Source organism: Crotalus tigris, unplaced genomic scaffold, assembly GCF_016545835.1.
Source record: "Crotalus tigris isolate CLP2741 ecotype Arizona unplaced genomic scaffold, ASM1654583v1 scf7180000019466.1154592, whole genome shotgun sequence".
Classification (NCBI taxonomy): Eukaryota; Metazoa; Chordata; class Lepidosauria; order Squamata; family Viperidae; genus Crotalus; species Crotalus tigris.
The window spans coordinates 916328-940371 of NW_024097552.1; the positions used below are offsets into that span (position 1 = coordinate 916328).

The following is a 24044-nucleotide window of genomic DNA, read 5'->3' on the forward strand; positions in this document are numbered from 1 at the left end:
TTTCTAAATGTCCTGCGCATTTGGTTAGTCACAGATTCCATACACAGCTTTATTCCAGTAACTATGCAGACACATCATTTTTCTTTTAGGGATTTTTCATTATCATTATTATTATTCCACTTTATTGTTCATTATTCTACTTTATTCTACTTCCTTCCACTTTATTCTACTTCAATACTAATTAATATAAAATAGTGGTGCTTAATATAATATTACTAATGTATTACTACTTAACTATAATAACTTTAACACATTAATATATTACTTATTAGTTATAATTACTTATTAGAGTCACAAAAAAGGAAAAAAAATCATAGGAATAAATATAAAATTTAAATGCAAACTTTATATGATACTAAACAGTTGTAAAGCTCAAATTAACTATAATTACATAACTAAAATTTGATAAATTGGTAAAAATCCTCTAAGTAAATATCCATACTTAATAACCAGATGTTTTTTTAAAGAGGCAACTGGACTTCCTTGTTTATTTTTTTCTTTGAAGACATTTCGCTTCTTATTCCAAGAAGTTTCTTCAGCTCTGACTGGATGGTAGGGAAATGGAAGGATTTATACTCCTTGCAGACCGCTGGTCATTTTCCTTCTTTTAGAGAGCCATTGAGGCTTATCTGTGTCCTCAGGATCACCTGAGTAGTGCAAATGGGTGTGGAGCCTTCCTGGGACCTCTGAAAGGACTGTGATGTAGACTGGAGATAGATGGTATCATATCCCTCCCCTCTGTTGAGAGAGGGCTGTTCAATTTTGACATAGGCCTCCAGTGGCTTCAATGACCCTCTGAAAGAATGCAAATGACCAGCTGTCCGCAAGGAATATAAAGAAGCTTCTTCAGCTCTGATTGGATGGTGGGGAATGGAAGGATATATACTCCTTGCAGACCGCTGGTCATTTGCCTTTTAGAGAGTCGTTGAGGCCACTTGGAGGCTTATCTGTGTTCTAAGGGTCACCTGAGTGGTGCAAATGGATGTGGAGCCTTCCTGGGACCGCTGAAAGGACCGTGTTGTAGACTGGAGATAGATGGTGTCATATCCCACCCCTCTGTTGAGAGAGGGCTGTTCAATTTTGACATAGGCCTCCAGGTGGCTTCAACAACCCTCTGAAAGAATGCAAATGACCAGCCGTCTGCAAGGAATATAAAACAAGGAAGCTTCTTTAGCTCTGACTGGATGGTAGGGAAATGGAAGGATTTATACTCCTTGCAGACCGCTGGTCATTTGCCTTCTTTTAGAGGGTCATTGAGGCCACTTGGAGGATTGGGGGACAGGGACAAAACCTGAGGCGCTTCTGAGCTGCGAGCGTTTGGTTTCTCTTTCTGCTTCTCTAGGTTTCATGCAGTTCATCCAGTCGGTACCCGTGGCTGAAGTCCTCGCGACTGAAGAAAGCATCCAGGTGGGTCTTTTGACTTGACCGGGGTTGGAGATGAAGAGAGAGGTTGAGCCCTGGGGGTGCAGAGGTTAGAATGCAGAACTATCATCTCGTGATGGTGAGCCAGGGTGGTGCAGTGGTTAGACTGCAGTATTGCATGCAAACTCTGCCTACTGCCACGAGTTTGACTTTGACCGCCTCAAGGTTGATTCAGTCTTCCATCCTTCCAAGGTCGGTAAAAGGAGGACCCAGATTGTTAGAGACAATAGCTGACATTGTAAACTGCTCAGAGAGGCTGGTAAAGCACTGAGAAGCAGTATAGAAGTCTGAGTGCTATTGCTAGTGCTCCTTCCTTCCCTCCCTCCCTCCCTCCTTCCTTCCTCCCTCCCTTGTTCTTTCTTCCTTCTCTCCCTCCTTCCTTCCCTCTCTCCTTCCTTCCCTCCTTCCTTCCTTCTTTCCTTCCTTCCTTCTCTCTCTCACTCCCTCCTTCCTTCCTTCCATCCATTCATCCCTCCATCCTTTTTTCTTTCTATCTGTCTAGCATCTGTCTAGCATCTCTCTCTCTCTCTTACACACACATCTCTTATCTCTCTTGCATCTATTAGTCTGTCTGGATCTATCATTTCTCTATCATCTCTTGATGGTGAGCCCTGGTGGCGCAGTGGTTAGGCTTTAGTATTGCAGGCAGACTCTGCCCACAGCCAGCAGTTCGATCCTGACCGGCTCAAGGTTGACTCAGCCTTCTGAGGTCATAAAACGAGGACCCAGATTGTCGGAAGAAAAATTTAGATGCTTGGCCACTGACTCATATTTGTGAGGGTCGCAGTGGCCCGGGATCACATGATCCCCTTTTGTGAGCTTCTGATGAGCAAAGTCAGTGGGGGAAGCCAGATTCCGTTAACAACTGGGTTGCTAACCTTAACAACTGCCCCGATTCAGTGAACAACGGTGGCAAGAAGAGGTCGTAAAATGGGGCAAAACTCGTTTAACAAATGTCTGACTTAGCAACAGAAACTTTGGGGTCAGTTGTGCTTGTAGGTTTTGGACTCTACAGCAATGGCCAAAATTGTGGAAACCTTTTGGGAAAAGTGTACAGTAGAAATGCCACTTTTGGTTAAGTTTCCACCCATTTTTCTTCTAATTTCTTTATCACTGTAGCCTTGTTCACTTAATAATACTATTTTACATCACTTTCTGGGCGGCCAGTCAACTCTTTGCACCATGACTTTAATTTTATTACCTTTTACAAGCTCACTAAAGGAAAAAACACAAAAAAAACCCCAACTAACTTGATAGCGATCCCATAACACACTGACAAATGTCCTCCTCTCAGCTTCAATACAGGGCATCAATAACTGAATTCTACCATGATCTGATTGGCTCATTGCCAAAACAAGATGACACCCGATTCGCTCTCTAAACACGCATGCTCATTGGCTACAATCAGGTGAAGGAAAGCTACCTGAGATCAACCAAAGCCAAGTTGTGCTTCCTTTTTCTGATTATTTGGCTATAACTTTTCATAGAATATAGTACAGATAATTGAACACACTTTGTTGCCTTACATTCTTGATTAAATTATCTTTCCATTGATATATAATTTTCTGGTACTACTCCAAAAGAAAAGTGGTGTTATTAGCCATCCAACCTCAAACATACACTTTTCCCAAAAGGTTTCTACAATTTTGGCCACTACTGTATGTGTGTATGAATGAAAAGACCTTACAGCAGTTTTCTCTGTGATCCTTTTCTCTATCCTCCTTTGGCTGGGCCAAAAAATTCAGGTTGTCTTTAACTTAATGACTGTTTCTTTAACGGCTGTTTGAAATTACAAGGGCACTGGGAAAAAAAAGATGACTTAGAATTGGTCCTTGCACTTAGAACCATTTCAGCATCCCTCTATCCCCGTGGTCAACATTCAGACTCTTGGCACCCGATACGTTATTTACAATAGTTAAATCAGGGCTTTTCAACCTTTTCACCCATTGTACCACTTTTGGGATATGGCAATATCCAAGTACCACCAGTCGCCTAGTAAGGTGTCAAAAACTTGATGATCAAAAAAAAAAAAAAGGAAAAAAGTAATGAAGTACAGGTAGTCCTCGACTTACAACAGTTCGCTTAGTGATTGTTCGAAGTTATAATGGCACTGAAAAAAGTGCCCCCCAAGCCACAGCCGAGCAAAACACCTGCCTGCCCACCCGGCAGTGCTCTTCCTCCTGTCCGAGGTTTTCATTGTTGTGAGCATTTCTGTTGAGGATAGGCAGTGGGGGTGGGTTAAGGGGGGTGTTTGGTTTTTATTCCCCCCCCCACGTCTGCTGGGTGGTTGCAGCAGGTTTTGGTCCCTTCACATGACCCTGGGACACTGTGACCATCATAAATATGAATCAGTTGCCAAGCATCTGAATGTAAATCACAAGACCCTGGAGAGGCCGCAACATTCCAGCTGATCAGCGCTTCTTCTGGGCTCAGCAGAAGCGCCAGGATCAGCACCAAGCTCCAGCTGGAGACTGGCGCTAATCCTGGAGCTTCCACTGAGCCCTGACAGCCCTGAAGAAGCACTGGTCCTGGCGCTTCTGCTGAGCCCTGACAGCCCTGCAGCTCCAGCCGTCTCTCGCTCAGGCTTGTGCGGTGCTGCCACCGGTTCAGCCCATTCCCCTCCCCCGCCACCACTTTTCTAGGATGGTCGCGTACCACCTGCCAGGTGCCAACGTACCCCAGGGGGTACCTATACCACTGGTTGAAAAGCCCTGAGTTAAATCATCCCAAGATTAGATGGTCACCATTTGCAGCCTTGCCAGCCAACATCTGGCAAACAGTCATTGGGCAAAGTCAATTTCACTTTACCACCTCATCAGCAATATTGTCAATTTGCTGAATGACTGCTTTTCTTAACAACGGGGTGTCTATGGAGCTTCTCCGTCATCCAGGTCATGGATGTCCCAAAGGTGCTTTTTTCAGGAGGCAACTGGACTTCCTTTGTTTTTCGTTGAAGATGTTTTGCTTCTCATCCAAGAAGCTTCTTCAGGGTTTGACTGGATGGTGGGAAAATGGAAGGATTTAGACTCCTTGCAGACAGCTGGTCATTTGCCTTCTTTTAGAGAGTCTTTGAGGCCATTAAGAGGCTTTATGAACGGATTTCCATGGTTTTCCCAGTTGCAATGTATAGCTGTGAAAGTTGGACCATAAGAAAGGTTGAGCGCCAAAGACTGAGGCCTTTGAACTATGGTGCTGGAGAAGACTCCTGCGAGTCCCCTGGACTGCAAGGCGATCCAAGTGGTCAGTCCTAGAGGAGATCAACCCTGACTGGTCTTTAGAAGGCCAGATCCTGAAGTTGAAACTCAAGTACTTTGGCCACCTGATGAGAAGGAAGGACTCACTGGAGAAGGGCCTAATGCTGGGAAAGATGGAGGGCAATAGAAGAAGGGGACGACAGAGAATGAGGTGGCTGGATGGAGTCACTGTAGGCGTGAGCTTCAATGGACTCCAGAAGATGGTAGAAGACAGGAAGGCCTGGAGGAACGTTGTCCAGGGGGTCGTGATGGGTCAGACACGACTTCGCAACTAACAACAACTGACAGCTGGTCATTTGCATTCTTTTAGAGAATCGTTGAAGCCATTTGAAGGTTTACCTGTGTCCTCAGGGTCACCTGAGAAGTGAAAATGGTGTGGAGTCTTCTTGACTGCAGGATGTTTTCTGCCCTGGGTCCCTTCACTGTTGGGGGTGTGTCTGTGTGTCTGCATCTCAAACTGAAGTTCAAATGGTTCCTGTAGTCTATAATGTTTTCTGGAAATCCATTCATAAAACCTCTTAATGGCCTCAACGACCCTCTAAAAGAAGGCAAATGACCAGCTGTCTGCAAGGAGTATAAATCCTTCCATTTCCCCACCATCCAGTCAGACCCTGAAGAAACTTCTTGGATGAGAAGTGAAATGTCTCCAAAGAAAAAAAACAACAAGAAGGTCCAGTTGCCTCTTGAAGAAGCATCTTTGAGATGACTTAATGATGGACGTTCCGGTCCCAAATATCTTTTCAAGTCAAGGACCGCCTGTAAACCTTCCATCTTGCTTTCGTAGAACTTCTTCCGGAAACACGCGCCGAGCGAAACCGGGCCCCACGGCATAAGTGCGGAAGTAATGGACACCTATGTGAAGAGCTGCGGTGAGCCTTAGCGAACACTTCCATGGGTCTGTCTGAGGTTCAGAAGCCATGGAAGTAACTACGTATCTTTTGAGTAGGGGTTTCCTGGAAGAAAAAAAAAAACTTGCTTGGCAACAGTTAGGGCCATGATGGAGCCATTGAGAACCTGTAGGAGCTGAGACACAATGGGAACACAATAATTTATGCCAAAGCTCATCTGAATTGAGGAACCAAGGGTCTTCAGCTTGTCCACATCCTGGACCTTTTAAGGAACCTCGGCCAACCTCAGAGTTTGTGTCCCATTGGACTTAACGGTCTTCAATTTGGACTGGAGAGCCTAGTCCCACTCAATGGCAGAGTTCACCAACTTGATTTTGGACTATTCTTTCTCAGGGTTACTGTGCTTGAGGGGGGTGAACCTAGAAGAGAAGTCCTTGTATCTTTCCTTACAGTAAAGAAAATAATAATAATTGCAACTCAAGGAAGGAAATATTTGTAAAAGAAGAGAAGGAGAAGGAAGAGGAGGATTGTGAGGTCCTTGATGCTCTCTGAGCTTGGTGGCTTTTTTTGTACGTTTCATTACCAAACTAGGTAACATCATCAGTGCTAGAAGAGAGAGATGTTTATGGAGAGGAGGAGGAGGAGGAGGAGGAGGAGGAGGAGGAGGAGGGGGAGAAGGAGGAAGAGGAGGAGGAGGAGGAGGAGGAGGAGGAGGAGGAGGAGGACGACGACAACGTGGGGTCCTTGGTGCTCTCTGAGCTTGGTGGTTTTCTTGCAAACGTTTCATGACCCAACTAGGTAACATCATCAGTGCTAGAAGAGAGTGGGGTTTGTGGAGAGGAGGAGGAGGAGGAGGAGGAGGAGGAGGAGGAGGAGGAGGAGGAGGAGGAGGAGGAGGACGACGACGACAACGTGGGGTCCTTGGTGCTCTCTGAGCTTGGTGGTTTTCTTGCAGACATTTCATGACCCAAACTAGGTAACATCATCAGTGCTAGAAGGGAGTGAGATTTGTGGAGAGGAGGAGGAGGAGGAGGAGGAGGAGGAGGAGGAGGAAGGACTGTGGGGTCCTTGGTGCTCTCTGAGCTTGGTGGTTTTCTTGCAGACATTTCATTACCCAAACTAGGTAACATCATCAGTGCTAGAAGAGAATTGGGTTTGTGGAGAGGAGGAGGAGGAGGAGAATTGTGGGTCCTTAGTGCTCTCTGAGCTGGGTTGTTTTCTTGCAGACATTGCATTACCCAACCAGATGAAATCATCAGAAGGGAGTGGAGTCTTCTTACCACCACTGATGATGTTGCCTAGTTGGGTAATGAAATGTCTGCAAGAAAACAACCAAAGTCAGACATCACAGCTCTCTCTATTGTTAGTGTAGAAGGCATTGCTTATCATCAGCCATGCTCCACCCTTTAGGTCAGCACAAGATAAAGAGGAACGGTTGCAATTACTGTCTCTTCTTTTGATGCTAAAGGGGAAGAGAGAATTCATTTTTATTGGCCACATCTGTCCAGGTTAACGAGGCCCTTCGGGGGCGTTTGAAGTCTCTGCTCTGTTGCTTCCTTGAGGAATTCACAAGTATTCTAAATAGGGCTTTACTTTAATGTTGGTTGGTTACTAATAGCCTTGAACCAGAAATGATAAGTTAATGATTGTGCTCAAACAGAAATGGAAAGTGTTTTGAGAAACAGCTTGTGTGAAGTGTTGTGCTAGAAATGGTGGAACTAAGAAGACTCTGGGATCCTTCATGCTCTCAGAGCTTGGTTGTTTTCTTGCAGACATTTCATGACCCCACTGGGTAGCATCATCAGTGCTAAAGGTGAAGGAAGAGGAAGACTGGGGGGTCCTTGATGCTCTCTGAGCTTGGTTGTTTTCTTGTAGATGTTTCATTACCAAACTAAGTAACATCATCAGTGCTAGAGGGGAGAGAGGTGTGCAGGGAAGAGGAGGAGGAGGATGATTGTGGGGTCCTTGGTGCTCTCTGAGCTTGGTTGTTTTCTTGCAGACGTTTCATTACCCAAGTAGGTAACATCATCAGTGCTAGTAAAGAGTGGGGCTTACAGGGAGGAGGAGGAAGAGGAGAAGGAAGAGGAGAAGGTGAAGGAAGAGGAAGACTAGGGGGTCCTTGATGCTCTCTAAGCTTGGCTGTTTTCTTGTAGATGTTTCATTATCAAACTAGGTAACCTCATCAGTGCTAGAAGAGAGTGGTGTTTATGGTGTGGTGGAAGAGAAGGAGGAGAAGGAGAAGGAAGAGTAGGACTGTGGGATCCTTGACACTTTCACAGCTTAGTTGTTTTCTTGCAGATGTTTCATTACCCAACTAGGTAACTTCATCAGTGCTAGCAGGGTTTCCACAGATTTCTGACATAATAATCTAGGGGACTGGAGGCTAAAACATATAAGAACGGTTGCTAGAATTGGGTATGTCTAGTTTAACGAAGAGAAGGACAAGGGGGGACATGATAGCAGTATTCCAATATCTCAGGGGCTGCCATAAAGAAGAGGGAATTAAGCTATTTTCCAAAGCACCTGAAGGCAGGACAAGAAGCAACGGGTGGAAACTAATCAAGGAGAGAAGCAACCTAGAACTAAGGAGAACCTTCCTGACAGTGAGAACAATTAATCATTGGTACAACCTGCCTCCAGAAGCAGTAAATGCTCCAACACTGGAAGTTTTTAGGAAGAGACTGGACCACCATTTGTGCGAAATGGTGTAGGGTTTCCTGCCTGAGCAGGGGGTTGGACTAGATGACCTCCAAGGTCCCTTCCAACTTTACTACTACTACTACTACTACTACTATTATTATTATTATTATTATTATTATTATTATTATTATTATTATTATTATTATTATTATCTATCTTGCCTCAGTTTAGTTTTTATCCTCAGGAGTTTGAACGTGAGAGTAATGCTAATTTTGTTTTATGTTTTTATTTTCAGCTGGATATTGTGTGATCACATATATACTTGGAGTTGGAGACAGACATCTGGATAACCTTCTGCTCACCAAGACAGGTAAAAAAATTCACTTTTTTTGTGGGGGGTAAATGTTGGGACATCTTCACTCTGCAATAAAATGATGTCCTTTTAAAATGGTGTGTCTTTGCCTACGAGCGCCAACTCTTGTTAAAGCAATTTTAACACAGGTTATAAAATACCCAGGAAACTATTGGAGCCACACAGTATTAAAAAAAAAAAAAATCTAAGGACTTTGTATAGAAGGCAGAATTAACAAGGCATAACTTGTAAATTAACAGTCCTAATAATTTAATAAAATGGGATGATTGTAGCATTCAGCCAGTAACCATTTGCAGTGCATTTACATTTTGCTCAATGCTTCATTATGCTGTTGTTATTCATGTTATACAATTTCCCTGCCACCCTGTTGTGTGACTCGGGCTATGGGTAAAACACAGAAAAGATAAAATTGCAATCAAAGGATGAAATTGATAAATAAGCTCAGCTGATCCAATGCAACGAAACCAGGGGGTTAAACTCCTAAAACAGAGTTGTTGTAATGGTAGCTGTGTATGTGAGTGGAGGTATTGTAGTGCTGTGGTGTGAACAGAGAAGGCACATACCTTGATCCTTGCTGTTTTATTTCCATGAGAGGTAGGAACACGCAGCATATTTTGCAAATTTATTTGTGTAGAATAGCCAAATTTTACCTGAAGCGGATGGCCCTGTGGTCTCCAGGATCCAAGCTCATTCTACTAAAGATGAAATCTACTAAAGGCTGAGAGTTAACTATGATGATAAATTTAATGAAGAAATCTAATAAAGATACAGAAACAACGTAATCTACAAAATCAGCTGTAACAATTGCAACCAATTCTCCATTGGACAAACATCACGTCGATTGAAAACCAGGATCCACCAACATCGTCTGGCAGTCAAACTCCCCGATCCCAAATCCTTAATCTCTACCCACACCGACAGCAAATGGCACCAATTCGATTGGAGCAAGGCAAAAATCATCGGCCACGCTACCACCCACCACGTTTGTGAGTTCATCACAGCCTGGCACTCCACAAGCAAGTACTAGGCTACATTAACAGAGGGGTAGAATCAAGATCACGTGAAGTGTTAATACCACTTTACAACGTCTTGGTAAGGCCACACTTGGAATCCTGCATCCAGTTTTGGTCACCATGATGTAAAAAAGATGTTGAGACTCCAGAAAGAGTGCAGAGAAGAGCAACAAAGATGATCAGGGGACTGGAGGCTAAAGCATATAAAAAATGGTTGCTGGAATTGGTTATGTCTAGTTTAAGGAAGAGAAGGACGACGGGGGGACATGATAGCAGTCTTCCAATATCTCAGGGGCTGCCCCAAAGAATAGGGAGTCAAGCTATTCTCCAAAGCACCTGAAGGCAGGACAAGAAGCAACAGATGGAAACTAACCAAAGAGAGAAGCAACCTAGAACTAAGGAGAAATTTTCTGACAGAACAATTAACCAGTGGAACAACCTGCCTCTAGAAGCTGTGAATGCTCCAACACTGGAAGTTTTTAAGAAGAGACTGGACAGCCATTTGTCTGAATAGGGTTTCTTTCCTGAGCAGGGGGTTGGACTAGATGACCTCCAAGGTCCTTTCCAACTTTATTATTATTATTATTATTATTATTATTATTATTAGTAGTAGTAGTAGTAGTAGTAGTAGTAGTAGTAGTATCATCAATGGACACATCAACCTTCAACCAGCCTATGAACCCCTCAGAATCCAAATCAACCGCACAGCCAACCAGAGACAGCACTGACCCTCAACCATCCCGCGCAATCCCCCACTCGCACCAGCAGTTCCCCTCCCAATGACCCTGACCTAATGTAACTTCCCCATCACAAGACCCATCACCAACCTCTCTCTGATGACTTCCACCTGGCCCATCACAAGACCATCATTCAACACACCCACACCTGAACCCCTTACAAAGAGAAGAACACGCACACCGACATCCCCTAAACTCTGCTGAAGTCGTTACCTAACCTGGTAACAAAACGTTCAGAAACCAACCCAGAAGCTCTTAGAGAACGAGCCTTCACCCTCATCCTAAGCCACTATTGCCAGGAAATCTCTGTCAACCATCATCAGAGTTAAACTGAACAACTGGCCAGCCTACCAGGAACTGGACCACCAACACATTTGTTCTGCTCACCACAATACACAAATGAATCGGAGGCCTTGGAAAGAGTGCGGAGAAGAGCAACCAAGATTATCAAGGTCTGGAGACTGAATTGTAGGATGAAGAGTTAAGGCAGGGGTCTTCAAGCTTGGCAACTTTATGACTCGTGGACTTCAACTCCCAGAATTCCTGAGCCAGCATGGCTCAGCTTGGAAATCTCTCCCTTTCCCCTCAGCATGGCTGGCTCAGGAATTCTGGGAGTTGAAGTCCACGAGTCGTAAAAGAGCCAAGGTTGCCTAATTCTGGCCTAGGCTTAGGCCACTTTCTGACTCGTAAACTTCAACTGCCAGAATTCCTGAGCCAGCATGGCTCAGCTTGGAAATTCTCCTTTTCCCCTCAGCATGGCTGGCTCAGGAATTCTGGGAGTTGGTCCATGAGTCATGAAGGGGCCAAAGTTTCCCTCATGCTGGCTCAGGAATTCTGGGAGTTGAAGTCCACAAGTCATGAAGGGGCCAAAGTCTGCCTCATGCTGGCCCAGAATTCCTGAGCCAGCATGACTCAGCTTGAAAACCTCTCCCTTTCCCCTCAGCATGGCTGGCTCAGGAATTCTGGGAGTTGAAGTCCACGAGTCATAAAAGAGCCAAGGTTGCCTACCCCCGGTCTAGCCTAACAAAGAGAAGGTTTAGGGGAGATCTGATACAATCTTCAAATACCTAAAGAGATGTCACAGGGAAGAGAGTTTTGATTTATTCTCCAAAGCACCTGAGGGCAGGAAAAGGAAAATGGGTGGAAGTTTGTTAAAAAAAAAAAAAAAAAATCCAACCGAGAAATCTATGGAGCTTCTCAGTCATCCCGGCCAGGGTTGTCCCAAAGTTGCTTTTTCATGGACTTCCTTGTTTTTCTTTGAAGACGTTTCGCTTCTCATCCAAGATGCTTCTTCAGCTCTGACTGGATGGTGGGGGAATGGAAAGATTTATACTCCTTGCAGACAGCTAGCTGGTCATTTGCCTTCTTTTAGAGGGTCGTTGAGGCCACTTGAAGAATATAGGAGACCAAACCCATCAGGACAAGATTCAGCAGTCCACCTGCATTTAACAGACAAAGGCCACTCTTTTGAAGACAGCAAAGTCCACATTTCGGACAGAGAGGACCGCTGGTTTGAAAGAGGGGTCAAAGAGGCCATCTACGTCAAGACTGAACATCCCTCTCTCAACGGAGGGAGAGGAATATGATATCACCTATCTCCAGTCTACAAAACAGTCCTTTCAACAGTTTCAAGAAGGCTCCACACCCATTTGCACCAGTCAGACGACCCTGAGGATACAGATCAACCTCCTGATTATGTTCACTCACCCCGCAAAAACTGGACCCTTTTCAAACCTGCATTTCCGGATTGGGTCAAAACACGGTTAGTTTTAACACATTCTTCTTTTGGTTGCTCTAACTTAATTCGTGGCCCGGCATCTTCTTCCAGGCCAGTGAGTGGGTTAATGGAGAAACCAGATTCACCGTGTTATGCAGACTTAATCATTGTGAAAAGACGATAAACACACGTGGAGCGCAACTGGTGTCAGCCGTTCGAAAAACATTTGCCACGACAGTTGGATCACTGCGGTTAAGTCATCCAAGCCAGCATTTCGGAGACGGCGGCAGGCAGATGGGCCCAAGAAAAATAAACCTCTTAAAAGGATGGATAATAAAGCCGGCATCGTTTCCAATCTGCCTAATTTGTTCTTTATAAAACAGCATCGCTAATTGGTCCTTGACAGACTCTTTTACACGCAGAGCAACACACATACACATACACATACACACTATTTCAAGATCTGTTAATTATATGCCTGGGTTGTAGATTGTTTAAAAGACTTTTCGACAAACGTAGCTGCTATTATACACTCTGCTGCTTTCAAAACACAGTGCATGTTTAATAAGCATTTATTAGTCGCAGTTAATTAGGTAGTGACCATAATTTTATTCAGACTGAATAAAGAGGTTTTTTTTTCTTTTCCATCAGATCCTCAGTTATGATATTAATCTGACTTTTCTCTTTTTTCCCTAGCCTTTCTTATAAGTTCTTTTTTTTTTTTTGTACAATTCCTTCCTGTTAACATATATAAGTCTGGTCCAGGGGTAGGCAACCTTGACTCTTTTGTGGACTTCAACTCCCAGAATTCCTGAGCCAGCATGGGGGGGACTATGGCCCCTTAATGACTTGTGGACTTCAACTCCCAGAATTCCTGAGCCAGCATGGGGGGACTATGGCCCCTTCATGACTCATGGACTTCAACTCCCACAATTCCTGAGCCAGCATGGGGGAACTATGGCCCCTTAATGATTTGCAGACTTCAACTCCCACAATTCTTGAGCCAGCATGGCTCAGCTTGGAAACCTCTCCCTTTCCCCTCAGCATGCCTGGCTCAGGAATTCTGGGAGTTGAAGTCCATGAGTCATCAAAGAGCCAAGGCGGCCTACCCCTGGCCTAGGCCGCTTTATGACTTGTGGACTTCAACTCCCAGAATTCCTGAGCCAGCATGGGGGAACTATGGCCCCCTCATGACATGTGGACTTCAACTCCCAGAATCATGAGCCAGCCATGGCTCAGCTTGGAAACCTCTCCCTTTCCCCTCAGCATGGCTGGCTCAGGAATTCTGGGAGTTGAAGTCCACCAGTCATAAAAGAGCCAAGGTTGCCTACCCCTGGTCTGTCTATCGGAAGGAAGGCAGAAGAAGAAATTATAATCCCGGATTGCACCAAACTCCTCTCAAAATAATAATAATAAAAAAATCATCTGCATCCAGATGCCTAGCAAAATGACAAAATGATTTGTGTTTTGTATTCTTTATGCCCTGTAGAGTCGGAAAGAGTCAGGTTGCCTTATGGATGTCTCAATAAATAAACACATGCTTAAAAAGATCTTTCCGGAAGGTGAATTTACACAGCAGGCAACGGGGAGCTTGGAAGGGAAGAGAAGGCTTATGCTTCAGTGGTTTGTAGAAAATGCAGCATGTTAATTCTTAATGTGGCCTCTTCCATCGGGCATGGCCTGCTGGGACAGCACCACAATTGAATTTCTTAACCAGGATGACAATTTGTGAACCTAGGTTAAATTTATCATGGAGAGGCAGACGTGGCCCTCAATTGATAGTTTTCAAAAGTCCATTTGTTCATCGTTTCTCCTCCAAATTTGGCAACTTTAAGACTTGCAGACTTCCAGAATTACTCCGCCAGCACTTAACAACTTTAAGACTTGTGGACTTTAACTCCCAGAATTCCTCAGTCAGCATGGCTGGCTGAAGAACTCTGGGAATCAAAATCCACAAGTTTTAAAATTTGCCAAGTTTGGATATCCTTGGATTAAAACATGGTCCTGGGTTTCAAATGATAGATTTGGATTTGAATGAATTGGAGCAAAAGATTTAAGATTCTAGATCTGCAATCCAGAATTGTGTGTTTGCAACACTTGGAAAATTAGAATGTTTGATGGGATAGAAAAACAAGGGAATACATGGGGTGTTATCCCATAAACTGAGATTGAGTTTGGATAAAAAGAATTCAGAGGTAGATTTTGACTTTCCCAGTCCAAGTCCCATATCCAGCTCTGAGCATCACACTTGAAGAAAGATTTAGAGAAATCTGAACCTTGAAGAGGCAGAGAACTAGAAACTTAATAGAGACCATAAGGGCAAGCAGTGTTTGACTTTGAGATGACTAAAGAAAAATACTCAAATAGCTGAAAGGATATTGCATAGAAGATCAAGACCTGTTCTTTCTCTCTGTAAAGAACAAGAAAGGCTGATAAAAGCTACACGAAGGAAAATTATGAATAAGAATTTAGAATGTAGAATAGAATAGAATAGAATAGAATAGAATAGAATAGAATAGAATAGAATAGAATAGAATAGAATAGAGCTGGAAGGGACCTTGGAGGTCTTCTAGTCCAACCCCCTGCTCATTCAGGAAACCCTATACTATTCCAGACAAGTGACTGTTTAGCCTCTTCTTAAAAACCTCCAGTGATGGAACACCCACGACTTCTGATGGCCAGCTGTTCCATTGGTTAATTGTCCTCACTATCAGGAAGTTTCTCCTTAATTCCAGGTTGCTTCTCTCTTTGGTCAGTTTCCAACCATTGTTTCTCGTTCTGCCCTTTAATGCTCTGGTGAACAACCTGGCCCCTCTGCCTTGTGGCAACCCCTAGATACTGGAAGACTGCTATCCTGTCTCCCCTATTTCTTCTTTTCTTTAGACTAGCCAAACCCAAGTCCTGCAGCCGTTCTTCGTCTGTTTTGGTCTCCAGGCCTTGGATCATCTTAGTTGTTCTTCTCTGATTTTTTTCCAAACTCTCAGCATCTTTTTTGTGATATGGTGACCAAAATTGGCTGCAGTATTCGAGGTGTGGTCTCACTAGGGTTTTATAAATCAGTACTAATACTTTGTGAAGTAGTGCTCAAGTTGTCCTTTACTGAATGAGCTCAGATTTTATTTTTTTTATTACTATATTTACCCATCCCTTCCCTATATTCCCTTCCATTCCACTCCGTATTTTTTTATTCTATTGTGTTGTTGTGTTCTGTTCCATTCTGTTACGTTCCATTCCATATTTTCTATTCTATTCTGTTCCATTCCATATTTTCTATTCTATTCTTCATGAACGCATGACGCAACATAGGAGAACAAACCCATCAGGACAAGATTCAGCAGTCCATCTACATTTAAAAGACAAAGGCCACTCTTTGGAAGACAGAGAGGACCGCTGGTTTGAAGGAGGAGTCAAAGAGGCCATCCAGGTCAAAATTGAATAGCCCTCTCTCAACAGAGGGGGAGGGACATGACATTATCTATCTCCAGTCTACAACACAGTTCTTTCAGCAGCCCCAAGAAGGCTCCACATCCATTTGCACCATACAGATGTCTCTGAGGACACAGATAAACCTCCAAGTGGCCTGAATGACTCTCTAAAACAGTGGTTCTCAACCTTTTTAATGCCACGACCCCCAACCGGTTGTAAATCGAGGACTACTCAGCAGCACCGTTTGCAGAATGGGACTTTTGGCGGGCTCAGCAGGGCAGAGACAGCCTGGACAATTCCTATTGGCTTTTGGAAGCCAATAGAATTAGACTCTATTCAAGAGAGTCTATTCTATTGGCTTTCAAAAGCCAATAGAATAAAAGGGAGTAGCACAGTAAGGAAAAGGGGGAAAAATGGCGGACTGCGTTGTTTGGCGACCCCCGTGAAATGGTCGTTCGACCCCAAATGGGGTCCCGACCCACAGGTTGAGAACCACTGCTCTAAAAGAAAGCAAATGACCAGCTGTCTGCAAGTATAAATCCTTCCATTCCCCACCATCTGGTCAGAGCTGAAGAAGCTTCTTGGATGAGAAGCGAAACGTCTTCAAAGAGAAAAAAGGGAAACCCAGTTGCCTCTTTAAAAAAACACTTTTGAGGGTCAACCATGACCTGGAGGACAGACAATCTCCAGACAAACCACTTATGAAGAATGGAGGCTCTTGTTTACCTTTTTTCCACCACTGACTCTCGTTCTTGCTGATCCGATGCCTTTTAAAACGTGTTGGTGCACAAGACCGACCGTACCAGTTACATATGCAAATATGCCTCAGATTAATTAACGCCTCTGATTCCCTCCATACCAAGCTGGATAAGAAGTATAGTTACAGTCTCTCCGGACTTACTCTGTTGTCTTCCTTTTTTTCTCTCTCTCTCTGTCTCCTATAAAAAGCGTGCATCTTTAGACTCAACGCGAAGACAGGCTCAACATAAATTGGCAATGAGAAGAAGCTCTCTAAATGTCCGTAATTAAATAACTCGTGTGATTTTTTGCAACATAGATCAGAGTCTGCTGATTTAAAACGGGTTTGGGTTTTTTTTTAAAAAAAATAATGTGTTGCACTTCGTGTGAGTAATATCCTTTACCGGGGGTTTTTTTTTGAGCGATCAGGGACGTAACCTATGGTACAACAGAGTTGATTCTTCTGGGATTCTGCTTATTTTATTTTTATTTTTTAAAATCTCATCTTTAAATCAAACCGTGCGGACTTGATTCTGGGAATTTCTGTTAGATAAATGAATGCAGGATGAAATATGTTTGTATTTGTATGAAGTTGGGTCCAGCTGAGCAAAAAGTATCTCTCTGATGTCTTTCGAGAAAATCCTCAATAGGAGTTAATAATAATAATAATAATAATAATAATAATAATAATAATACAACAACAACCAAATGAAGAACAGAATAGAGGCATGGGAAGACAAAGCACTACATGGCCAATACATGAAAAAAATAGCTGGGAAAGCGATAATAACAAGACCTGGAAATGGCTAAGAGCAGGAAAATTGAAGAAAGAGACCGAGGGACTAATTCTGGCTGCACAAGACCAAGCCTTAAGGACAAATGCATACAAAGTCAAAGACAGCAACAGACAGTAAGTGCCGCCTATGCAAAGAAGCTGAAGAAACAGTGGACCACCTGGTAAGCTGTTGCAAGAAGATTGCACAGACTGACTACAAGCAGCGGCATGACAAAGTAGCAACAATGGTGCATTGGAAGATCTGCAAAAAATATCATTTGCCTGTAAGCAAAAACTGGTGGGATCAGAAAATAGAGAAAGTCATAGAAAATGATAAAATTAAACTGCTCTGGGACTTCAGAATTCAAACAGACAAGCACCTGCAACATAACACCCCAGACTTAACAATAATAATAAAGTTGGAAGGTACCTTGGAGGCCATCTAGTCCAACCCCCTGCTCAGGAAGGAAACCCTATGCCATTTCAGAAGGTTGAATTCAATAACTCATATAGTTTGGCCATGTCCTACTATTCCTGTACAGGTAGTTCTCAACGTAGGACCACAATTGAGTCTTAACATTTCTGTTGCTAAGTAAGATGGTTGCTTACATACAGGTCTGCAGAAATTGGTTATGTCTAATCTAGGAAAATGGGAGTCATGATAGCAGCCTTCCAATATCTCAGGGGCTGCCCCAAAGAAGAGGGAGTCAAGCTATTCTCCAAAGCCCCTGAAGGCAGGAGAAGAAGCAATGGGTGGAAACTAATCAAGGAGAGAAGCAACCTGGAACTAAGGAGAAACTTCCTGACAGTGAGGACAATTAACCAGTGGAACAACCTGCCTCCAGAAGCGGTGAATGCTCCAACACTGGAAGTTTTTAAGAAGAGATTGGACAGCCATTGGTCTGAAATGGTGTAGGGTTTCTTGCTTGAGCAGGGGGTTGGACTACATGACCTCCAAGGTCCCTTCCTGACTCTTTGATTCTGTTATTCTAAGTAGTAAAGAGAGAGCAAAACCTTGTAAATTCCCTGCCAGCCGTAAATTTAACCTGTAGTGTTTTTGTGTTTTTTTGTTTTTTTTTCTAACGTTCCCAATGCAGGCAAACTTTTCCACATTGATTTCGGCTACATTCTGGGCCGTGATCCGAAGCCTCTTCCGCCCCCCATGAAGCTGAATAAGGAAATGGTAGAAGGCATGGGAGGGACGCAGAGCGAGCAGTACCAGGAATTTCGGAAGCAGTGCTACACGGCGTTCCTTCATCTCCGCAGGTTAGAATTGTGTTTTTCGATAACCTACAACCTATCGGGTCATTCTTTCAGAGATATTTCCTTGCCACATTAGGGGTTAGGGTTAGGGGTTAATGTTAGGGCTTAATGTTAGGGGTTAGAGTTAGTATTGGGGTTAGGGTTAGGGTTAGGATTAGAGTTTAGGGTTAGGATTAGGAGTTAGGGTTAGGGATTAGGGGTTAGTGTTGGGATCAGGGTTAGGGGTTAGAGTTAGGATTGGGGTTAGGATTAGGGGTTAGGGTTAGGGATTAGGAGTTAGTGTTGGGGTCAGGATTAGGGATTAGAGTTAGGGGTTAGGGTTGGTTAGCATTAGGGGTTAGGGTTGGGGTTAATGTTAGGGCTTAATGTTAGGGGTTAGTATTGGGGTTAGGGTTAGGGGTTAGGGTTAGGATTAGGGGTTAGGATTAGAGTTTAGGGTTAGGATTAGGAGTTAGGGTTAGGGATTAGGGGTTAGTGTTGGGATCAGGGTTAGGGGTTAGAGTTAGGATTGGGGTTAGGATTAGGGGTTAGGATTAGGGGTTAGGGTTAGGGATTAGGAGTTAGTGTTGGGGTCAGGATTAGGGGTTAGAGTTAGGATTAGGGGTTAGGGTTAGGATTAGGGGTTAGGATTAGAGTTTAGGGTTAGGATTAGGAGTTAGGGTTATGGATTAGGGGTTAGTGTTGGGGTTAGGGTTAGGATTAGGGGTTAGGATTAGAGTAGGGTTAGGATTAAGGGTTACAATTAGGGGTTAGGGTTAGGGATTAGGGGTTAGTGGTTAGGATTGGGGTTAGGATTAGGGGTTAGGATTAGAGTTTAGGGTTAGGATTAAGGGTTAGGATTAGGGGTTAGGGATTAGGGGTTAGTGTTGGGGTTAGGGTTAGGATTAGGGGTTAGGATTAGAGTTTAGGGTTAGGATTAAGGGTTAGGATTAGGGGTTAAGGTTAGGATTAGAGGTTAGGGTTAGGGATTAAGGGTTAGTGTTAGGATTAGGGGTTAGGATTAGGGGTGAGGTTAGAAAGCTTAATTGACTACCTTGTCTGGAAAGCCTGTGGTCCATTCAGTGATAGCAGATATTTGCAAAAATTTATACAGCATTTTATGACATCTCTACTTTGAAAACAAGGACTAGGGTTGGCATGACAGCAATGTTTCAATATCTAAGGGGCTCCTACAAAGATGGATGGGTCAACCTATTCTCCAAAGCACCCGAAGGCAGGACAAGAAGCAATGTTGGGACAATCATCAAGGAGAGAAACAACCTAGAACTAAGGAGAAACTTCCTGACAGTTAAAACAATTAACCAGTGGAACAACCTGCCTCCAGAAGCGGTGAATGCTCCAACACTGGAAGTTTTTAAGAAGAGACTGGACAGCCATTTGTCCGAAATGGTATAGGTTTTCCTGCCTCAGCAGGGGGCTGGTCTAGAAGACCTCCAAGGTCCCTTCCAACTCTATTATTCTTTATGCTGTAACTGCCTTGAAAGTAACCCAGGTTGACCTGTATGAGACGGTGAAACATCAGCACAGGAACTGTTTTTATGACATTTTGCATTATCATAACATCTGTATTATTACAGAATAACAGAGTTGGAAGGGATCTTGGAGGTCATCTAGTCCAACCCCCCCTGCTCAGGCAGGAAACCCTATACCATTTCAGACAAATGGCTGTCCAGTCTCTTCTTAAAAACTTCCAGTGTTGGAGCATTCACAGCTTCTGGAGGCAGGTTGTTCCACTGATAATGGAATGGAATGGAATGGAATGGAATGGAATAGAATAGAATAGAATAGAATAGAATAGAATAGAATAGAATAGAATAGAATAGAATAGAATAGAGCAGAATAGAATAGAATAGAATAGAATAGAATAGAATAGAATAGAATAGAATAGAATAGAATAGAATAGAATAGAATAGAATAGAATAGAAAATATGGAATGGAATGAAATAGAATAGAATTAGAATAGAATAGAATAGAATAGAATAGAATAGAATAGAATAGAATAGAATAGAATAGAATAGAATAGAATAGAATAGAAAATATGGAATGGAATAGAATGGAATGGAATAGAATAGAATAGAAAAGAAAAGAAAAGAAAATATGGAATGGAATGGAATAGAATAGAATTAGAATGGAATGGAATGGAATAGAATAGAATAGAATAGAATAGAATAGAATAGAATAGAATAGAATAGAATAGAATAGAATAGAATAGAATAGAGAAAAGGAATAGAATAGAATAGAATAGAATAGAATAGAATAGAATAGAATAGAATAGAATAGAATAGAATAGAATAGAACAGAACAAAGCTGGACCATTTCAGACAAATAGCTGTCCAGTCCCTTCTTAAAAACCTCCATTGTTGGAGCATTCACAGCTTCTGGAGGCAGATTAGCCACTGATGAACTGCATTCGCTCAGGGTCCTGGTGGCTGAGAGCTGGAAACTAATTCTAAAGAGGTGAAAAGCATTTTGGATCTAACATTTGCAGCCTGGTTGCCTTTGAAATATGACAGCTAAGGTAAAAATGCCACCGAGCTAGTCTCAGTTTCCTGCTTGCGTGAACTGAGCGGAATGCAAAGGGCTAGACATCTTTATGGGTGCTTTATGATGTATGGGGAATAAAATGCAGGAAAGTGGGGAATATTAAAGATAATAATGAGAAGGAAATGCGCTTCAAAAGCAGGCTCACGGAATTCACTTGAAGCAGGGTTGGGAGGAAAGGGGAGGAAAGAAACGCAGATTCTCAGTCATGTTAGAACAATTAACCAGTGGAACCACCTGCCTCCAGAAGCGGTGAATGCTCGAACATTGGAAGTTTTTAAGAAGAGACTGGACAGCCATTTGTCCGAAATGGTGTAGGGTCTCTCCTGCCTGAGCAGGGGGTTGGACTAGATGACCTCCAAGGTCCCTTCCAACTTTACTACTATTATTATTATTATTATTATTGTTATTATTATTATTATTATTATTATTATTATTATTATTATTATTATTATTATCCAGGTTAGGGTTATCCCAAAGATCCTTTTTCACGAGGCAACTAGACTTTCTTGTTTTTTTTTCTTTGAAGACGTTTCGCTTCTCATCCAAGAAGCTTCTTCAGCTCTGACTGGATGGTGGGGAAATGGAAGGATTTATACTCCTTGCAGACCGCTGGTCATTTGCCTTCTTTTAGAGGGTCGTTGAGGCCATTTGGAGATTTACCTGTGTCCTCAGGGTCACCTGAGCGGTGCAAAAGGGTGTAGGGCCTTCTTGGGCTGCAGGATGTTTTCCCAACCCTTCCGTGTTGAAGAAAGAACAGGCTGTTGGGGATGAGTCTGTGTTGTCTGCATCTCAAACTGAAGCGCCAATGGTCCTCGGAGTCTGCAATGTTTTCTGGAAACATTCATCCTCCCGCATCATCCGAAGCAGGTTCATCCCAAACTGCGTAGCTAAATGTCTGTTTTTCTCCATACAACCGGCGTCCGTCATTCAAGTCTGGCTCAGACCGAACTACATGGAGCGGGTATCAGCCCTTTCAAGCAGGGCCGATACCCGCTCATCGGACCGGTCCAGCTACAGAGACAAGCCAAAGCCACAATTCTAGGCTAAGCGGCCCTTTCACGGCAGAGGTGCTCGTCCTTTCCGAAAGTCAAAGTGACTTGAGGCGGATTCCTCCCATTGGTGGAAGACTGGCACTATATTTCCACAAATGGGAAAGTACCACCACGGACAATTTGGGTTCTAACCACTATCAGAGACGGCGGCTTCAGGGAGGGCCATTCCGGTCCAAGGACCGTCAAACCCCCCTACGCCCACGGAAACTATGCATCCCAGGGAGTATGTGATCTCAGATCACGGTTCTCCACCTCAATCTGAAGGGAGCGAGATATCGGATTTTTCCGCTCAGATTCCGGAAGATGGGCTATAAGAGCCTCAACATCTAACTCCCTTTTCGCCAGAATTGCATTAATCTGGCTCAGGGAATTACAGGCCAGATTATCCACACCCATCTGCACACCTACTCAGGTGACCCTGAGGATCACTGTAGGGTCCTTGGTACCCTCTGAGCTTGGTTGTTGTCTTGCAGATGTTTCATGACCCAACTAGGTAACATGATCAGTGTTAGAAGGGAGTGGGTTTTGAAGAAAAGAGGAAGAGGAGAACTGTGGGGTCCTCTGAGCTTGGTTGTTTTCTTGCAGGTGTTTCATGACCCAACTAGGTGACATCATCAGTGTGGAGAGCATACCCCACTTCCTTCTAACACCCATGATGATACTTAGTTAGGTGACGAAACATCTGCAAGAAAGCAACCAGTTCAGAGAGCACCAAGGACCCTACAATAAGCATCCATTCTCTTCAGCTTTCTATGTTTAACCAGGTTTACCAGGCCTGAGTGGTTTTGGAATGTGGGGTCCTGGATTGGCAACCACAAATTGGAGTTTTAGTGGAATTGTTGAGTGTGTAGGGTCGAGGCCTGGAGATCTCAAACTTCTCCACCAGAAGACCTCTCCTAGGAATCAAGAAAGATACATGAAGTTCCTTCTGAGAAAGTTTCCTTTATTGACAGGATCTTGTCAAACTAAAGCAGTTATTTGCATAAAATTACAGATATACCTTGAGAATCGCGAGGGAGAAGCCATTTTAACTCCCTTCCTTCCTACTAAACTTCCCATGCTTTGCTGCCTCTTTACCAACAGCAGCAGAAGTGACTAAATAGTTACTCCAAAGCTGGAGGTTGACCTAATTTGTAAAAAACCCAGATGGGGTGGAATGTAGTCTGGATTCCCAAAAGAGAGAGGAATCCAGACTACATTCCACCCCATCTGTTTTTTTTTAGTCACTTCTGCTGCTAAAATACATGTATTTTAACGTATTTAAAAATCCCTGATGTTCTCCCCCTTTTTTCTTTCTTTTTTTTTATTAAAAGTTTTGCAAATTACAATATAAACCCACCCATCCCCTCCCCCCTCCCCTACTTCCCAGAGCTGATTACAAGGTAACAAATAAACAAACATAATCTAGCTAACATAAACCAACTAAACTATCAATCAAAACCATAATACACTTTAACTCCTTCTCAAAACAAATATTAACAAATTAAGACAAAAATAATAATACAATTAATACTGTTAATAATTATCTAAAATCTATTCAAAAGCAAGGTAATACTTTTCAGTTTCATACTTCTTCTGAATATAATCAATCCATCTTCTCCAAACCATAATATATCTTTCTTGTGAATGATCCTTCAAATAGGCGGAGATTTTCGCCATTTCTGCTAAATTAGACACTTTAAGTGTCCATTCTTCCAAAGTAGGCAATAAGTTTTCCCCCTTTTTTCTGAATCAAACCTGTGTTTCATCACAATGAAACAAAAAAAAACCCCACAATTTAGAAAAGCAAATGAAATGCTCCTATCAGAACACAAGATGGCACATGGCGGCAATAAATGCTATAAATCCTTCTGCCAGGATACCAAGATGCCGGATCAAGCTTCCAATAAATTATTGCAGGCTGGGAGAGAGTCTGAATGGTTATTTTCTCAAAGCTCAACCTGAGGATAGGCATTAAAAGCTTAAGTGCGCATATTCACTGAAGTGCTTACAGAAAAATTAAGGAGAGAAGGTGTTCTAACAGATATAGTAAACAACAAGAATGAGCAACGAGAATGATGCGGGGGCTGGAGGCTAAAACATATGAAGAACGGTTGCAGGAATTGGGTACATCGAGTAGTTTAATGAAAAGAAGGACTAGGGGTGACAGGATGGCAGTCTTCCAAAATTTGAGGGGCTCCTACAAGACAAGAGGGTCAAACTATTCTCCAAAGCACCCGAAGCAGCGGGAGGAGAAACAGTG

At 43.2% G+C, this 24044-nt stretch overlaps 1 protein-coding gene across 2 annotated transcripts in view; it reads left to right on the forward strand.

The window, feature by feature from the left end:
• Window positions 1–24044, forward strand: part of PIK3C3 (phosphatidylinositol 3-kinase catalytic subunit type 3) — a 111459-nt gene that overhangs the window by 57981 nt on the left and 29434 nt on the right. For both annotated transcript variants that reach the window (XM_039362476.1, XM_039362477.1), the window contains 4 exons: window positions 1343–1407; window positions 5461–5545; window positions 8460–8534; window positions 18041–18209. In XM_039362476.1, coding sequence (XP_039218410.1) covers window positions 1343–1407; window positions 5461–5545; window positions 8460–8534; window positions 18041–18209 — 394 coding nt within the window. The remainder of the gene's footprint in view (window positions 1–1342; window positions 1408–5460; window positions 5546–8459; window positions 8535–18040; window positions 18210–24044) is intronic.